At 53.1% G+C, this 14230-nt stretch overlaps 1 protein-coding gene across 1 annotated transcript in view; it reads right to left on the reverse strand.

Moving 5' to 3' along the window:
• Window positions 1-14230, reverse strand: part of IGF1R (insulin like growth factor 1 receptor) — a 665430-nt gene that overhangs the window by 62850 nt on the left and 588350 nt on the right. The window contains exon 15 of the mRNA XM_030189730.1: window positions 7774-7844. Within this exon, the coding sequence (XP_030045590.1) occupies window positions 7774-7844 (71 nt within the window). The remainder of the gene's footprint in view (window positions 1-7773; window positions 7845-14230) is intronic.

The following is a 14230-nucleotide window of genomic DNA, read 5'->3' on the forward strand; positions in this document are numbered from 1 at the left end:
GTATGTCGATATCAAAGCTCCATCCGCAGGACTCAGCACTTAGAGAATTACACCCACAAAGGGACACTCTGCCCAGCTCACCACCGCCGAAACGGGGGAGGGGAATCAACCCAGCTCATCCCCACACAAGTAGGGGAGGGGAATCCGTCCAGCTCATCCCCGCAGAGCGGGGGAGGGACACCACACCCGCTGATGCGGGGGGATCTGGCTTATCCTGCGACCGCAACCGCGGGAGGAGCTGGCTGATCCTAACACCGCCAAAGCGGGAGGGATATAAGGCTGCCCTACTGCCGCACGAAGTGGGAGGGAGCGCTGGCAGAATTTAGATCTCAATCCAGCCCCGTAAAACGGAGGGGAGAGGAATGCAGCAGCTCACTGTAACACAAAATCGTCTCAACTCCAGAAGAATTCAATCGGAAAAAACTTGAACACGAAGATCCTCCTGAACAGGAACAGAACACTAAACTTGAACCTGAAATGCAACCAGACTATAAACAGTACAGATATCTGGGAGGGGCTATGGATTGATCAGCTATGATTCATGGAAAGAAAATTATCAGGTATGATACATAATTTTACCTTCCATATCATCATGCTGATCAATCCATAGACTGGTGGGATGTACCGAAGCAGTACTCACCCAGGGCGGGACATAGAAATCCCTGACCGCAACACTGAAGCTCCAAACCGGGCCTCCGCCCGAGCAGCTACAGTCAAGCGGTAATGCCTGGAGAAGGTATGAGCCGATGCCCAAGTTGCCGCCTTACAAATCTCTTCCAAGGAGACGGACCCGGCCTCTGCCGTCGAGGCTGCCTGTGCTCTAGTGGAGTGAGCCTTCAGCTGGATAGGCGGCATCTTCCCCGCGGCCACATAAGCTGCTGCAATGGTTTCCTTGACCCATCGTGCCACTGTAGGCTTGGATGCCTGCAGACCCTTACAAGGACCTGCGAACAGGACAAACAGATGATCCGACTTCCGGAAATCATTGGTCACTTCCAAGTATCTGATGATGACTCGTCTCACATCTAGATATTTGAGAGCAGAGTACTCCTCTGGGTAGTCCTCCCTACGAAAGAAGGGTAGGCAGAGCTGCTGATTCACATGGAAACGAGAAACAATCTTGGGCAGGAAGGAAGGCACCGTGCGAATAGACACTCCTGCCTCGGTGAACTGCAGGAAGGGCTCCCGACATGATAGCGCCTGGAGCTCAGAAATTCGTCTGGCTGAAGTGATAGCCACCAAAAAGACTGCTTTCAATGTCAGGTCTTTCAGAGATGCCCTCGACAAGGGTTCAAAAGGCGGCTTCTGCAAGGCTCTTAGCACTAGATTGAGATTCCACGCAGGCACCACCGAGCGCAGAGGAAGGCGTAGGTGATTAACTCCCTTGAGAAAGCGCACCACATCAGGCTGCGAGGCCAGGGAAGCACCCTTCAGGCGACCCCTGAAGCAAGCCAGAGCCGCCACCTGGACTTTAAGGGAACTGTGCAACAGGCCTTTCTCCAGACCTTCTTGCAGGAACGCCAACACTGAAGAAATTGGAGCAGTGAAGAGAGAAAGAGAGCCTGCCTCACACCACGATGCAAAGGTACGCCAAACCCTGGCATAAGCAGTAGAAGTAGAGCGCTTCCTCGCTCTCAGCATAGTGGCGATGACCTTATCTGAGAAGCCCTTCTTCCTCAGATGCTGCCGCTCAATAGCCAGGCCGTAAAACCAAAGGGGGAGGGATCCTCCATCACCACGGGACCCTGATGTAACAGGCCCTGCTCCGCTGGCAGACACAGAGGGCCGTCCACTGAGAGCCTGATCAAGTCCGCATACCAGGGACGTCTGGGCCAGTCCGGACCCACCAGGATTACCCGGCCCAGATGCTTTGCCACCGGGCCTAGCACCCTGCCCAACATGGGCCAGGGCGGGAACACAGAGGAGCTCCTGTGTCGGCCACTGTTGGAGAAGAGCATCTACTCCCAGAGATCGAGGGTCCCGTCCTCTGCTGAAAAAGCGCGGCACTTGGCAATTGGCCGATGACGCCATCAGATCTAGGCTCAGCTGGCCCCAGCGCTTCGTGATGTCCAAGAACGCCTGAGCAGATAGCTGCCACTCTCCGGGATCCAAGGTATGGCGACTGAGAAAGTCTGCCTTGACATTCATGACTCCCGCAATGTGGGCCGCCGACAGCTGTTCCAGGTTCGCTTCCGCCCACTGGCATAGATTCATGGCCTTCTTGGCTAGAGGGGCGCTCTTGGTACCTCCCTGGCGATTGACATAGACCACAGCCGTGGCATTGTCCGACAGGACCCGTACTGGCTTCGCCGCCAGTACCGGGAGAAACTCCAAAAGCGCCAACCGAATGGCTCTGAGTTCCAGGAGGTTGATAGGCCACTTTGCCTCTGCAGGAGACCAGAGCCCCTGCGCTGTCCTTCCCAAGTACTGTGCTCCCCAGCCCGTCAAAGAGGCGTCCATCGTGACGACAACCCACTCCGGGGTCAAAAGAGGCATTCCTGCGGACAGCTTGTCTGGCCTCAGCCACCAACTCAGCGCCTTGCGCACCGCTGGAACCAAGGGAAGGCGCACAGCATAATCCTCCGACACTGGAGTCCATCGCTGCAGCAGAGTGCTGTAGAGGTCTCATATGGGCCCTGGCCCAGGGCACTACTTCCATCGTGGCCGTCATAGAGCCCAACAGCTGCACATAGTCCCAAGCCCGAAGAGGAGAGGCTACTAGGAACTGGTCCACCTGAGCCTGAAGCTTGACAATCCGATTGTCTGGCAGGAACACTCTGCCCACTTGGGTGTCGAAACGAACTCCCAGATACTCCAGGGACTGAGTCGGGCGCAGCTGGCTTTTCTCCCAGTTGATGATCCACCCCAGGGAGCTCAAAAGAGCAATCACCCGGTCTGAAGCTCTGCCGCACTCTGCATAAGAGGGGGCTCGGATCAACCAGTCGTCCAGATAAGGATGGACTTGTACTCCTTCCTTGCGCAGGAAGGCCGCGATGACCACCATTACTTTGGAGAAGGTCCGCGGAGCAGTAGCCAACCTGAACGGGAGGGCTCTGAACTGGAAGTGTCGGCCCAGGACTGCAAAGCGCAGAAAGCGTTGATGAAGAGGCCAGATGGGAATATGCAAGTAAGCTTCCTTGATGTCCAAGGATGCTAGGAACTCCCCTGCCTTCATTGCCGCTATAACAGAGCGGAGAGTCTCCATTCGGAAGTGCCGAACTTTCAAGGTCCGATTGACCCCTTTGAGGTCGAGGATAGGCCGTACTGAACCTCCTTTCTTTGGTACCACAAAGTAAATGGAGTAACGTCCCTTGCCAAGCTGATCTTCTGGCACCGGAACGACTGCATCCAGGCGGATCAGATTGTCCAAAGACTGCTGCACTGCCACAGCTTTGACCGGAGACTTGCAGGGAGAGTGCACAAACCCGTCTCTTAAGGGTCGGCAGAACTCTAGCTTGTAGCCGTCTCTGATGACTTCCAGCACCCAAGCGTCTGAAGTTACCCTGGTCCTCTCGCCCCGAAACGAGGATAGACGTCCCCCAATCTGCTCTGGGCCATGGACCAGGGCCCCGTCATTGGGTACGAGACCCTGGGGGAGGACCGGAGGACGCACCTCCGGGACGGCGGTCTCTGCGAAAGGAATGCTGCTTGGGAGAGAAGTTCCTTTTAAAGGAAGAGGGGGCAGAGGAGCCCGACTTGCCCGGGCGATACCGACGGGCTTCCTGAAACCGTCCTTTGGAGGAACTGGGGCGGGCACCACTGGCCCGAGTCCTGACCTCCGGTAACCTCTTGCCCTTAGACGTGCCGAGATCGGTCACAATCTTGTCCAGCTCGACCCCAAAGAGCAGCTTGCCTTTAAAAGGCAACTTAGCCAGGCGAGACTTAGAGGCGTGGTCAGTAGACCAATGCTTCAGCCAAAGCCAGCGCCGTGCAGAGACTGTCTGAGCCATGCCTTTAGCCGAGGCTCTCAAGACATCATACTGCAAGTCTGCCAAGTAGGCCAAGCCCGATTCCAGGGCCGGCCAATCAGCCCTCAAGGAAGGATACGAGGGGGAAGCCCGCTGCACAATCGTCAGGCACGCCCTGGCCACATAGGAGCCGCAAACTGAGGCCTGCAAACTTAAAGCAGCCGCCTCGAAGGACGACTTTAAAGCCGCCTCCAATCTTCTGTCTTGGGTGTCCTTTAGGGCCATGCCACCTTCCACCGGCAACGCCGTTTTCTTGGTCACCGCAGTGATTAAAGAATCCATGGTAGGCCAAAGAAAGGCCTCCCGTTCACCTTCAGGCAGAGGATAGAGGCGGGACATAGCCCTAGCCACTTTAAGGCTCGCTTCTGGGACATCCCATTGAGCCGAAATCAAGGTGTGCATAGCTTCATGCACGTGGAAGGTTCTAGGCGGGCGCAGAGGCTGAGGGAGAGACGTCCTCCGGAGAGGAAATCTTCAAGATGCTCATGGCCTGCACTAACAGGTTGGGCAAATCCTCTGAGCGAAAGATCCGCGCTGCAGAGGGGTCATCCGCTCCATCCGAGCGGGAATCCGTCTCCTCCAAGGAATCCCCAAAGGACCGTTGGGAGAACTCAGATACGCTGCCCTTATCTACATCCGAGGAGACAGAGTCCTCTAGTGCCTGGAAATCCACCCGAGGGCGTTTGCTTCCGGAGGCCTCAACCCCTTTATCGGACAGGGGAGCAGGGGCAGCGTTTTGCATAAGAAAAGCCTGATGCAGCAGCAAAATGAACTCAGGGGAGAAACCCCCCAGACTGTGCACTTCTGCAGCCTGGGCCACGGCCCTAGACGCACCCTCAACCGGCGCTCGCAAGAGCGGGGGAGAAACATGCTGCGCATCCAAAATGGCGTCCAGCGCAAAACTCCTAGAAGGAGCCGCGCAGGTAAAACGGCGCTTAACTTTTGCTGCTTTCTTGCCGTCGCCCGAATCAAGGGCGACCATAGCATTAACGTCTCCCACCTCGAGGGCGGCCCAAGAAGCAGCCGTCCGAGCAGAGTGGCCGGCCAAAATGGGGGGGGGGGGGGGGGGGGGGGGGAGCAGCGGGGGATGGGCGTTTATGGCGGGAAAAACCGCCGCACCGGAGGAAGAACCGGGACACTAACCGGGACACTAACCGGACTCCAAACTGACGCCCAAAAAAGGCGATTCAGGCTTTGAAACCCCCGCAAACCCCGCTAGACGCGTACACGCGTTCCGGGGAGCGATTCTTCGCGCCCTCGCCCTCCGACGCCATAAGCCACGTGGAGACCGAACGGGGAACCCCCTGCCCGCTACAAAAGGTAAAAATTACCTGCTTCTTGCTCCAAGCTGTAACGAACTGGTGTCCCAGTGAGCAGCTGATATAAACGTTGAAATAAACGCCCTTAAAGGACGTTCAAATTTTTTTTTCTTTTACGGAGCCAGCGGGAGGGGGGAGAAAAGGAGGGACCTGGGACCACCAGGTTTGCACTTGCTCAAGAAGAGCCCTCAACCCCAGGTACTCAACAAAACCTAAGAATTAGGCTTGGAGACCTAGCCAGAGCTGCTGCTGTGTGTGACCACCACCTGCTGAGATAGAGAACATATTGAGGAGTTTCCGGCAGCACATGACCACATATAGGGAGGCAAAAGGATTGCTCTCTATCTCCACCTGCTGGTAGATGGACACAACCCACCAGTCTATGGATTGATCAGCATGATGATATGGAACGGAAGTTGGAACACTCTGGTGCGCAAATGTAAGACTTCTCTGATTCACTGGCACTGTGTTTTAACAGATCGCCAAATACACACGCCAGTAGGTCAGGTGACATATGATGCTTGTGCCTATGTCAGAGCTGAGGTCTGCGCATCAGTCCTGGAGCAGAGAGAATTACTAGTAACATAGTAAATGACAGCAGATAAAAACTGGAATGGTCCATCCAGTCTGCCCAATAGACACAATCATTACAAATTCATGATTAAATCAACAATGAATGTGATATTATATACTTGATTATGGTCTTTCTGTAGTGTTTCTGGGACATAGACCATAGAAGTCTGCCTGGCCCTATCTTTATGTTCCAACTGCTGGAGTTGCCCTCGAAGCCCACTCCAGCTTATTCATCTTCTCATTTGCTGGACACAGACCGTAAAAGTCTGTCCATCACCATGCTCATGTTCCAGCCACTAAAGTTGCTGTCTAAGCCCTTTCCAGCCCATCTTAAACCAGATTGCCACATATGAGACAGACCATACAGGTCTCCCGGTATCGGTCCTAGTTCATCACAGCCAGAGTCGCCATCTAAGTGTCACTCGACAGATCCGCACAGATGCAGCCATTTAAGTTTAGTTTTTTTTTTAATAGCTTCCATTTTCTAATTAGAGATCCTTTGTGTTTATCCCATGCCTTTTTGAATTTCATCACCATTTGTATCTCTACCACCTCTGTAATGGAGACTTTCCGCACCTGTGCTATTAAAGCAAGGAGGAGGAGGAGACAGCACGCAAAGAACTTGGTACTCAGTAGATGAGAGTCTGGCACAAGTGCACTTCCACAGGAACCCCGTAGGAACTGCTTCCGTCCCCGCGGGATTCCCGCAAACCCCGTTCCCATGCAAGTCTCTACGTCATATACAGAATTCTCCTGTATATATCTGGACTGCAATACTGCACAGTCACGACCTTCATAACTAAAATTTGCGAGTTTCAACAGGACACGCATAAAATATCACCTCTGAAATTTCCAGGACTTTTTGCTACTACAAATGTTAAAAAGACTTACATAAGAACATAAGCATTGCCATACTGGGAAAAGACCAATGGTCCATCAAGCCCAGCATCCTGACTCAGACAGCGGCCAATCCAGGCTTCAAGAACACAGCAAAACCACCCCCCCCCCAAAAAAAAAAAATTAATAATGTTCAATGGGCTTTTCCCTCAGGAATCTGTCCAAACCCCCTTTAAACTTTGTAAGGCCAACTGCTGTCACTACATTCTCCGGCAACGAGTTCTAGAGTCCAACTACATGCTGAGTAAAGAAAAACTTTCTCCTGTTTGTTTTAAATCTACCATATTCTAGCTTCATCTTGTGTCCCCTGGTTTTGTTGTTGTTTGAAAGTGTAAACAAACGCTTCACATCTGTCCGCTCTACTCCGCTCATTATCTTGTAGACTTCTATCATATCACCCCTCAGCCGCCTTTTCTCCAAGCTGAAGAGCCCTAACCTTCTCAGCCTTTCCTCATAGGGAAGTCGTTCCATCCCTTTTATCATTTTCGTCGCCCTTCTCTGCACCTTCTCCAATTCCTTGCTCTCTCTATACACCAACTACCTACAGTCTGAACTACAAACGCCTTTTTCCTACTTGAAATTCATGGTCAGGCAGAGGAGTTTCCATACGGAACACCTCATAGTAACATAGTAGATGACGGCAGAAAAAGACCTGCACAGTCCATCCAGTCTGCCCAACAAGATAAACTCATATGTGTATCCTTACCTTGATTTGTACCTGCCTTTTTCAGGGCATAGACCGTACAAGTCTGCCCAGCAGTATTTCCCGCCTCCCATCACCGGCTCTGGCACAGACCGTATAAGTCTGCCCTCCACTATCCTCACCTCCCAACCACCAACCCCCTCTTCAGGTCACAGTCATATGAAACATCAAGCACTAAGTGTTTTCTGGACCCTTTGCACAGTGCTGTTTATGAGTCTTAAATGTAAAATTTGATTATCACACTTGCATTCTCTACAAAGTTTACTTAGCATTTTGTAAGAAACAATACCGGATGCTTAACATTTGCACTTACTGTCAGCAGCGCTGAAGTACTCCGGGTTTACAGATGCATACAGCACGCCATTACCCAGCCTGTCAGTATTCCTGTTGGAAAGAAAAGTAATCATTTAATAAGCAAAATATAAAAAGATCCAACCAGACACACAGAACGCAACAGAGTACCTCCTTGTCCCCCTTCCCCAAGATTATCTGCAACTGAAAATGGCCAAGACTGAGCTCATCTTTCCTGTTAAACCCACCTCTCCTCTTCCCCCATTCTCTATTTCTGTGGATAACACTCTCATGCTGTCTCATTAGCTCATAACCTTGGGGTCATCTTTGACGCCTCTCTCTTTCTCTGCACATATCCAGACTGCTAAAACCTGTTTCTTTCTCTATCACCATCAAAATTCATCCCTTCCTTTCAGAGCACACTACCAAAACCCTTATCCACTCCCTTATCACATCTTGCTTAGACTTTTGCAGCTTACTTCTCACAGCTGTCCCAGTAAGCCATCTCTCTCCCCTTCAATCTTTTCAAAATTCTGCTGCATGACTTACATTCCCGCCTTCTCCTCAAGTCACTTCATTGCCTCCCCATCCATTTCCGCATACAGTTCAAACTCCTCTTATTGACTTACAAGTGCATTCACTTTGCAGCTCCTCAGTATCTCTCCACCCTTCTCTCTCCCTACACTCCTCCCTGGGAACTCTATCAGGTGAATCTCTCTTACCTGTTTGTATTATCTCAAATAAATTGCAAGCTCTGTCGAGCAGGGACTGTTTCATATGTGTTAAGTGTATAGTACTGAGTACATAAGTATTGCCATACTGGGAAAGACCAAAGGTCCATCAAGCCCAGCATCCTGTTTCCAACAGTGGCCAGTCCAGGTCACAAATACCTGGCAAGATCCCAAAAGAGAACAAAACATTCTATACTGCTTATCTTAGAAATAGTGGATTTTCTCCAAGTCCATTTAATACTGGTCTATGGACTTTTCCTTTAGGAAGCCGTCCAAACCTTTTTAAAACTCCGCTAAACTAACTGCCTTTACCATATTCTCTGGCAACGAATTCCAGAGTTTAATTACACGTTGAGTGAAGAAACATTTTCTCCGATTCGTTTTAAATTTACTATATTGTAGCTTCATCGCATACCCCCATAGTCCTAGTATTTTTGGGAAGTGTAAACAAGACGCTTCATGTCTACCCGTTCAACTCCACTCATTATTTTATAGACCTCTATCATATCTCCCCTCAGCCGGCTTTTCTCCAAGCTGAAGAGCCCTAACTACTTTAGTCTTTCCTCATAGTAGCGCTATAGAAATAAGCAGTAGTAGTATTTCCTCTCTCTCTCTGTCCTCCTGAACCATGAAGATTTATTTATTTTTTTGCATTTGTATTCCACACTTTCCCACCTCTTTGCAGGCTCAATACATCATGGATATTGGATGTATTTACAATACATCATGGATATTGGAAGTAAAAAGAGAATAGATATTTGGTTTTATAGAAGGATTTTCGGTTGCATGGTAGTGAATGATACATACCTGTAGCAGGTGTTCTCCGAGGACAGCAGGCTGATTGTTCTCACGACTGGGTGACGTCCGCGGCAGCCCCACCAACCGGAAGAAGCTTCGCGGGCGGTCCGCACGCAGGGCACGCCCACCGCGCATGCGCGGCCGTCTTCCCGCCCGTGCGTGACCGTTCCCGCCAGTTGAATGACAAGCAAGAAACAACATGAAAACGCAACTCCAAAGGGGAGGAGGGAGGGTAGGTGAGAACAATCAGCCTGCTGTCCTCGGAGAACACCTGCTACAGGTATGTATCATTCACTTTCTCCGAGGACAAGCAGATTGCTTGTTCTCACGACTGGGGTATCCCTAGCTCTCAGGCTCACTCAAAACAAGAACCCAGGTCAATTGAACCTCGCAACGGCGAGGGTATAACAGAAATTGACCTACGAAGAACAACTAACTGAGAGTGCAGCCTGACCAGAATAAATTCGGGTCCTGGAGGGTGGAGTTGGATTTACACCCCAAACAGATTCTGCAGCACCGACTGCCCGAACCGACTGTCGCGTCGGGTATCCTGCTGGAGGCAGTAATGTGATGTGAATGTGTGGACAGATGACCACGTCGCAGCCTTGCAAATCTCTTCAATAGTGGCTGACTTCAAGTGGGCCACTGACGCTGCCATGGCTCTAACACTATGAGCCGTGACATGACCCTCAAGAGCCAGCCCAGCCTGGGCGTAAGTGAAGGAAATGCAATCTGCTAGCCAATTGGTGCGTTTCCCGACAGCGACCCCTAGCCTGTTAGGGTCGAAAGAAACAAACAATTGGGTGGACTGTCTGTGGGGCTGTGTCCGCTCCAAGTAGAAGGCCAATGCTCTCTTGCAGTCCAATGTGTGCAACTGACGTTCAGCAGGGCGGGTATGCGGCCTGGGGAAGAATGTTGGCAAGACGATTGACTGGTTAAAATGGAACTCCGACAACACCTTCGGCAGGAACTTTGGGTGGGTGCGGAGCACTACTCTGTTGTGATGAAATCTGGTATATGGAGCATGAGCTACTAGGGCTTGAAGCTCACTGACCCTACGAGCTGAAGTAACTGCCACCAAGAAAATGACCTTCCAGGTCAAGTACTTCAGATGGCAGGTATTCAGTGGCTCAAAAGGAGGTCTCATCAGCTGGGTGAGGACGACGTTGAGATCCCATGACACTGCAGGAGACTTGATAGGGGGCTTTGACAAAAGCAAGCCTCTCATGAATCGAACGACTAAAGGCTCTCCAGAGATGGCTTTACCTTCCACACGATAATGGTAAGCACTAATCGCACTAAGGTGATTCCGTACTGAGTTGGTCTTGAGGCCAGACTCCGATAAGTGCAGAAGGTATTCAAGCAGGTTCTGTGCAGGGCAAGAACGAGGTTCTAGGGCCCTGCTCTCACACCAAACGACAAACCTCCTCCACTTGAAAAAGTAGCTCTTTTTAGTGGAATCCTTCCTAGAGGCAAGCAAGACACGGGAGACACCCTCAGACAGACCCAACGCAGTGAAGTCTACGCCCTCAACATCCAGGCCGTGAGAGCCAGGGACTGAAGGTTGGGGTGCAGCAACGCTCCGTCGTTCTGCGAGATGAGAGTCGGAAAACACTCCAATCTCCACGGTTCTTCTGAGGACAACTCCAGAAGAAGAGGGAACCAGAGCTGACGGGGCCAAAAGGGCGCTATCAGAATCATGGTGCCGTGGTCTTGCTTGAGCTTCAGTAAGGTCTTCCCCACCAAAGGTATGGGAGGATAAGCATACAGGAGGCCGGTCCCCCAATGGAGGAGAAAGGCATCCGACGCCAGTCTGCCGTGGGCCTGTAGTCTGGAACAGAACAGAGGCAGCTTGTGGTTCGTCTGAGAGGCGAAAAGGTCCACCGAGGGGGTGCCCCACTCTCGGAAGATCTTGCGTACCACTCTGGAATGGAGCGACCACTCGTGCGGTTGCATGACTCTGCTCAGTCTGTCGGCCAGACTGTTGTTTACACCTGCCAGGTATGTGGCTTGGAGGAGCATGCCGAACTGGCAAGCCCACCGCCACATGCCGACGGCTTCCTGACACAAGGGGCGAGATCCGGTGCCCCCCTGCTTGTTGGTGTAATACATTGCAACCTGATTGTCTGTCCGAATTTGAATAATTTGGTAGGACAGCCTGTCTCTGAAAGCCTTCAGTGCGTTCCAGATCGCTCGGAGCTCCAGGAGGTTGATCTGCAGATCCTTTTCCTGGAGGGACCACAGACCCTGGGTGTGAAGCCCATCGACATGAGCTCCCCACCCCAGGCGAGATGCATCCGTCGTCAGCACTTTCGTGGGCTGCGGAATTTGGAATGGACGTCCCAGGGTCAAATTGGTCCGGATGGTCCACCAGAGCAGTGAAGTGCGGCAACTGGTGGAGAGGCGGATGACATCTTCTAGATTCCCGGTGGCTTGAACCCACTGGGAAGCTAGGGTCCATTGAGCAGATCTCATGTGAAGACGAGCCATGGGAGTCACATGGACTGTGGAGGCCATATGACCCAGAAGTCTCAACATCTGCCGAGCTGTGACCTGCTGAGACACTCTGGTCTGTGAAGCCAGGGACAAGAGGTTGTTGGCCCTCGTTTCGGGAAGGAAGGCCTGAGCCGTCTGGGTATTCAGCAGAGCTCCTATGAACTCCAGAGACTGGGTTGCCTGGAGATGGGACTTTGGGTAATTTATCACAAACCCCAGCATCTCCAGGAGTTGAGTAGTGCACCGCATGGACCGGAGGGCTCCCGCCTCCGAGGTGTTCTTGACCAGCCAATCGTCGAGATATGGGAACACGTGCACTCCCAGCTTGCGTAGATACGCTGCCACCACCACGAGGCACTTTGTAAACACTTGTGGGGCAGAGGCGAGCCCAAAGGGCAGCACACAATACTGAAATTGCCGTGCGCCCAGGCGGAATCTGAGCTACTGTCTGTGAGCTGGCAGTATCGGGATGTGAGTGTATGCATCCTTTAAATCCAGGGAACATAGCCAATCGTTTCTCTGAATCATTGGCAGAAGGGTGCCCAAGGAAAGCATCCTGAACTTTTCTTTGACCAGGAATTTGTTCAGGCCTCTCAGGTCTAGGATGGGACGCATCCCCCCTGTTTTCTTTTCCACAAGGAAGTACCTGGAATAGAATCCCTGCCCTTCCTGCCCGGGTGGTACGGGCTCGACCGCATTGGCGCTGAGAAGGGCGGAGAGTTCCTCTGCAAGTACCTGCTTGTGATGGGAGCTGAAGGATTGAGCTCCCGGAGGACAATTTGGTGGCAGGGAGGCCAAATTCAGGGCGTATCCGCACCGCACTATTTGGAGAACCCACTGGTCGGAGGTTATGAGAGGCCACCTTTGGTGAAAGAATTTTAACCTCCCTCCGACCGACAGATCGTCCGGTACGGACACTTTGAGGGCGGCTATGTTCCCGTGGATCCAGTCAAAAGCCCGTCCCCGGCTTTTGCTGTGGAGGCGCAGGGGGCTGCTTAGGCGCACGTTGTTGACGAGAACGAGCGCGCTGGGGCTGTCCCTGTGCCTGGCGAGGCCTTCGGGCCGGATGGGTGTACCTACGCCTTGCAAAGGAATAGGGCGCAGCCTGCCGGGCCCGGGAAAAACGTCCACCTGCTGAGGTGGATGCTGAAGGCGCCCGGTGGGAGAGCTTGTCGAGGGCGGTTTCCCGCTGATGCAGTTGGTCCACCAGCTGCTCGTCCTTCTCACCAAAAATGTTATCCCCCCGGCAAGGGACGTCGGCCAGTCTCTGCTGGGTGCGGTTGTCCAGATCAGAGGCACGCAGCCATGAGAGCCTGCGCATCACTATACCTTGGGCCGCAGCACGAGATGCCACGTCACAGGTGTCATAGATACCCCTGGACAGGAACTTTCTGCACGCCTTCAGCTGCCTGACCACCTCCTGATAAGGCCTGGACTGCTCCGGCGGGAGCTTATCGACCAGGTTCGCCAGTTGCTTCACATTGTTCCGCATGTGGATGCTCGTATAGAGCTGGTATGACTGGATGCGGGTCACGAGCATGGAGAATTGGTAGGCCTTCCTCCCAAACGAGTCCAGAGTGCGAGACTCCCGCCCCGGGGGCGCCGAGGCGGTATCCCTCAAACTCCGTGCCCTCTTGAGAGCAGAATCCACGACCGCCGAGTCATGGGGCAATTGTGGCCGCATTAACTCTGGGTCCGAGTGGATCCTGTACTGGGACTCTGCTTTCTTGGGGATGGTGGGATTAGTTAATGGTCGCATCCAGTTCCGAAGCAGTGTCTCCTTGAGGACATTGTGCAGCGGTACCGTGGTGGACTCTCTAGGTGGTGATGGATAGTCGAGGACCTCGAGCATCTCAGCCCTCGGCTCATCCACAGAGACCACGGGAAAGGGAATGCAAATAGACATATCCCGCACAAAGGAGTCAAAAGAGAGACTCTCAGGGGGCGAGAGCTTTCTCTCTGGTGAAGGCGTGGGGTCCGAGGGGAGACCCGCAGACTCCTCTGAGGAGAAATATCTGGGGTCCTCCTCTTCCCCCACGAGGCCTCTTCCTCGGTATCGGACATGAGCTCATGTAGCTGAGTCCGAAACCGGGCCCGGCTCGACGTCGAGGCACCAAGGCCTCGGTGTCGTCGACCGGTGGACTCCCGCGCCGGCGGGGACAAAGCTCCCTCCATCGACGTTGACGGGGACTCCACCTGCGTGGCGGTCGAGACCGGCGCCGCAAGCGTCGTCGTCGACGACCTCGGCACCGGGCTAGAGCTCGCCGGCGCCACAGTCATCGGCGCCGAGGGCGCAAGCACCCCCGGCGCCAGCACAGCCTGGCGCATCAGCCCTTCCAGGATCCCCGGAAGGATGGCTCGGAGGCACTCGTCCAGGCCCGCTGTCGGGAAAGACGTGGGGGCCGGTAGAGGCATCGGTGCCGGAAGCTGCTCGGGTCCAGGAGACTGCACCGA

This window comes from Microcaecilia unicolor, chromosome 1 (genome assembly GCF_901765095.1).
Source record: "Microcaecilia unicolor chromosome 1, aMicUni1.1, whole genome shotgun sequence".
In the NCBI taxonomy this organism is placed as follows: Eukaryota; Metazoa; Chordata; class Amphibia; order Gymnophiona; family Siphonopidae; genus Microcaecilia; species Microcaecilia unicolor.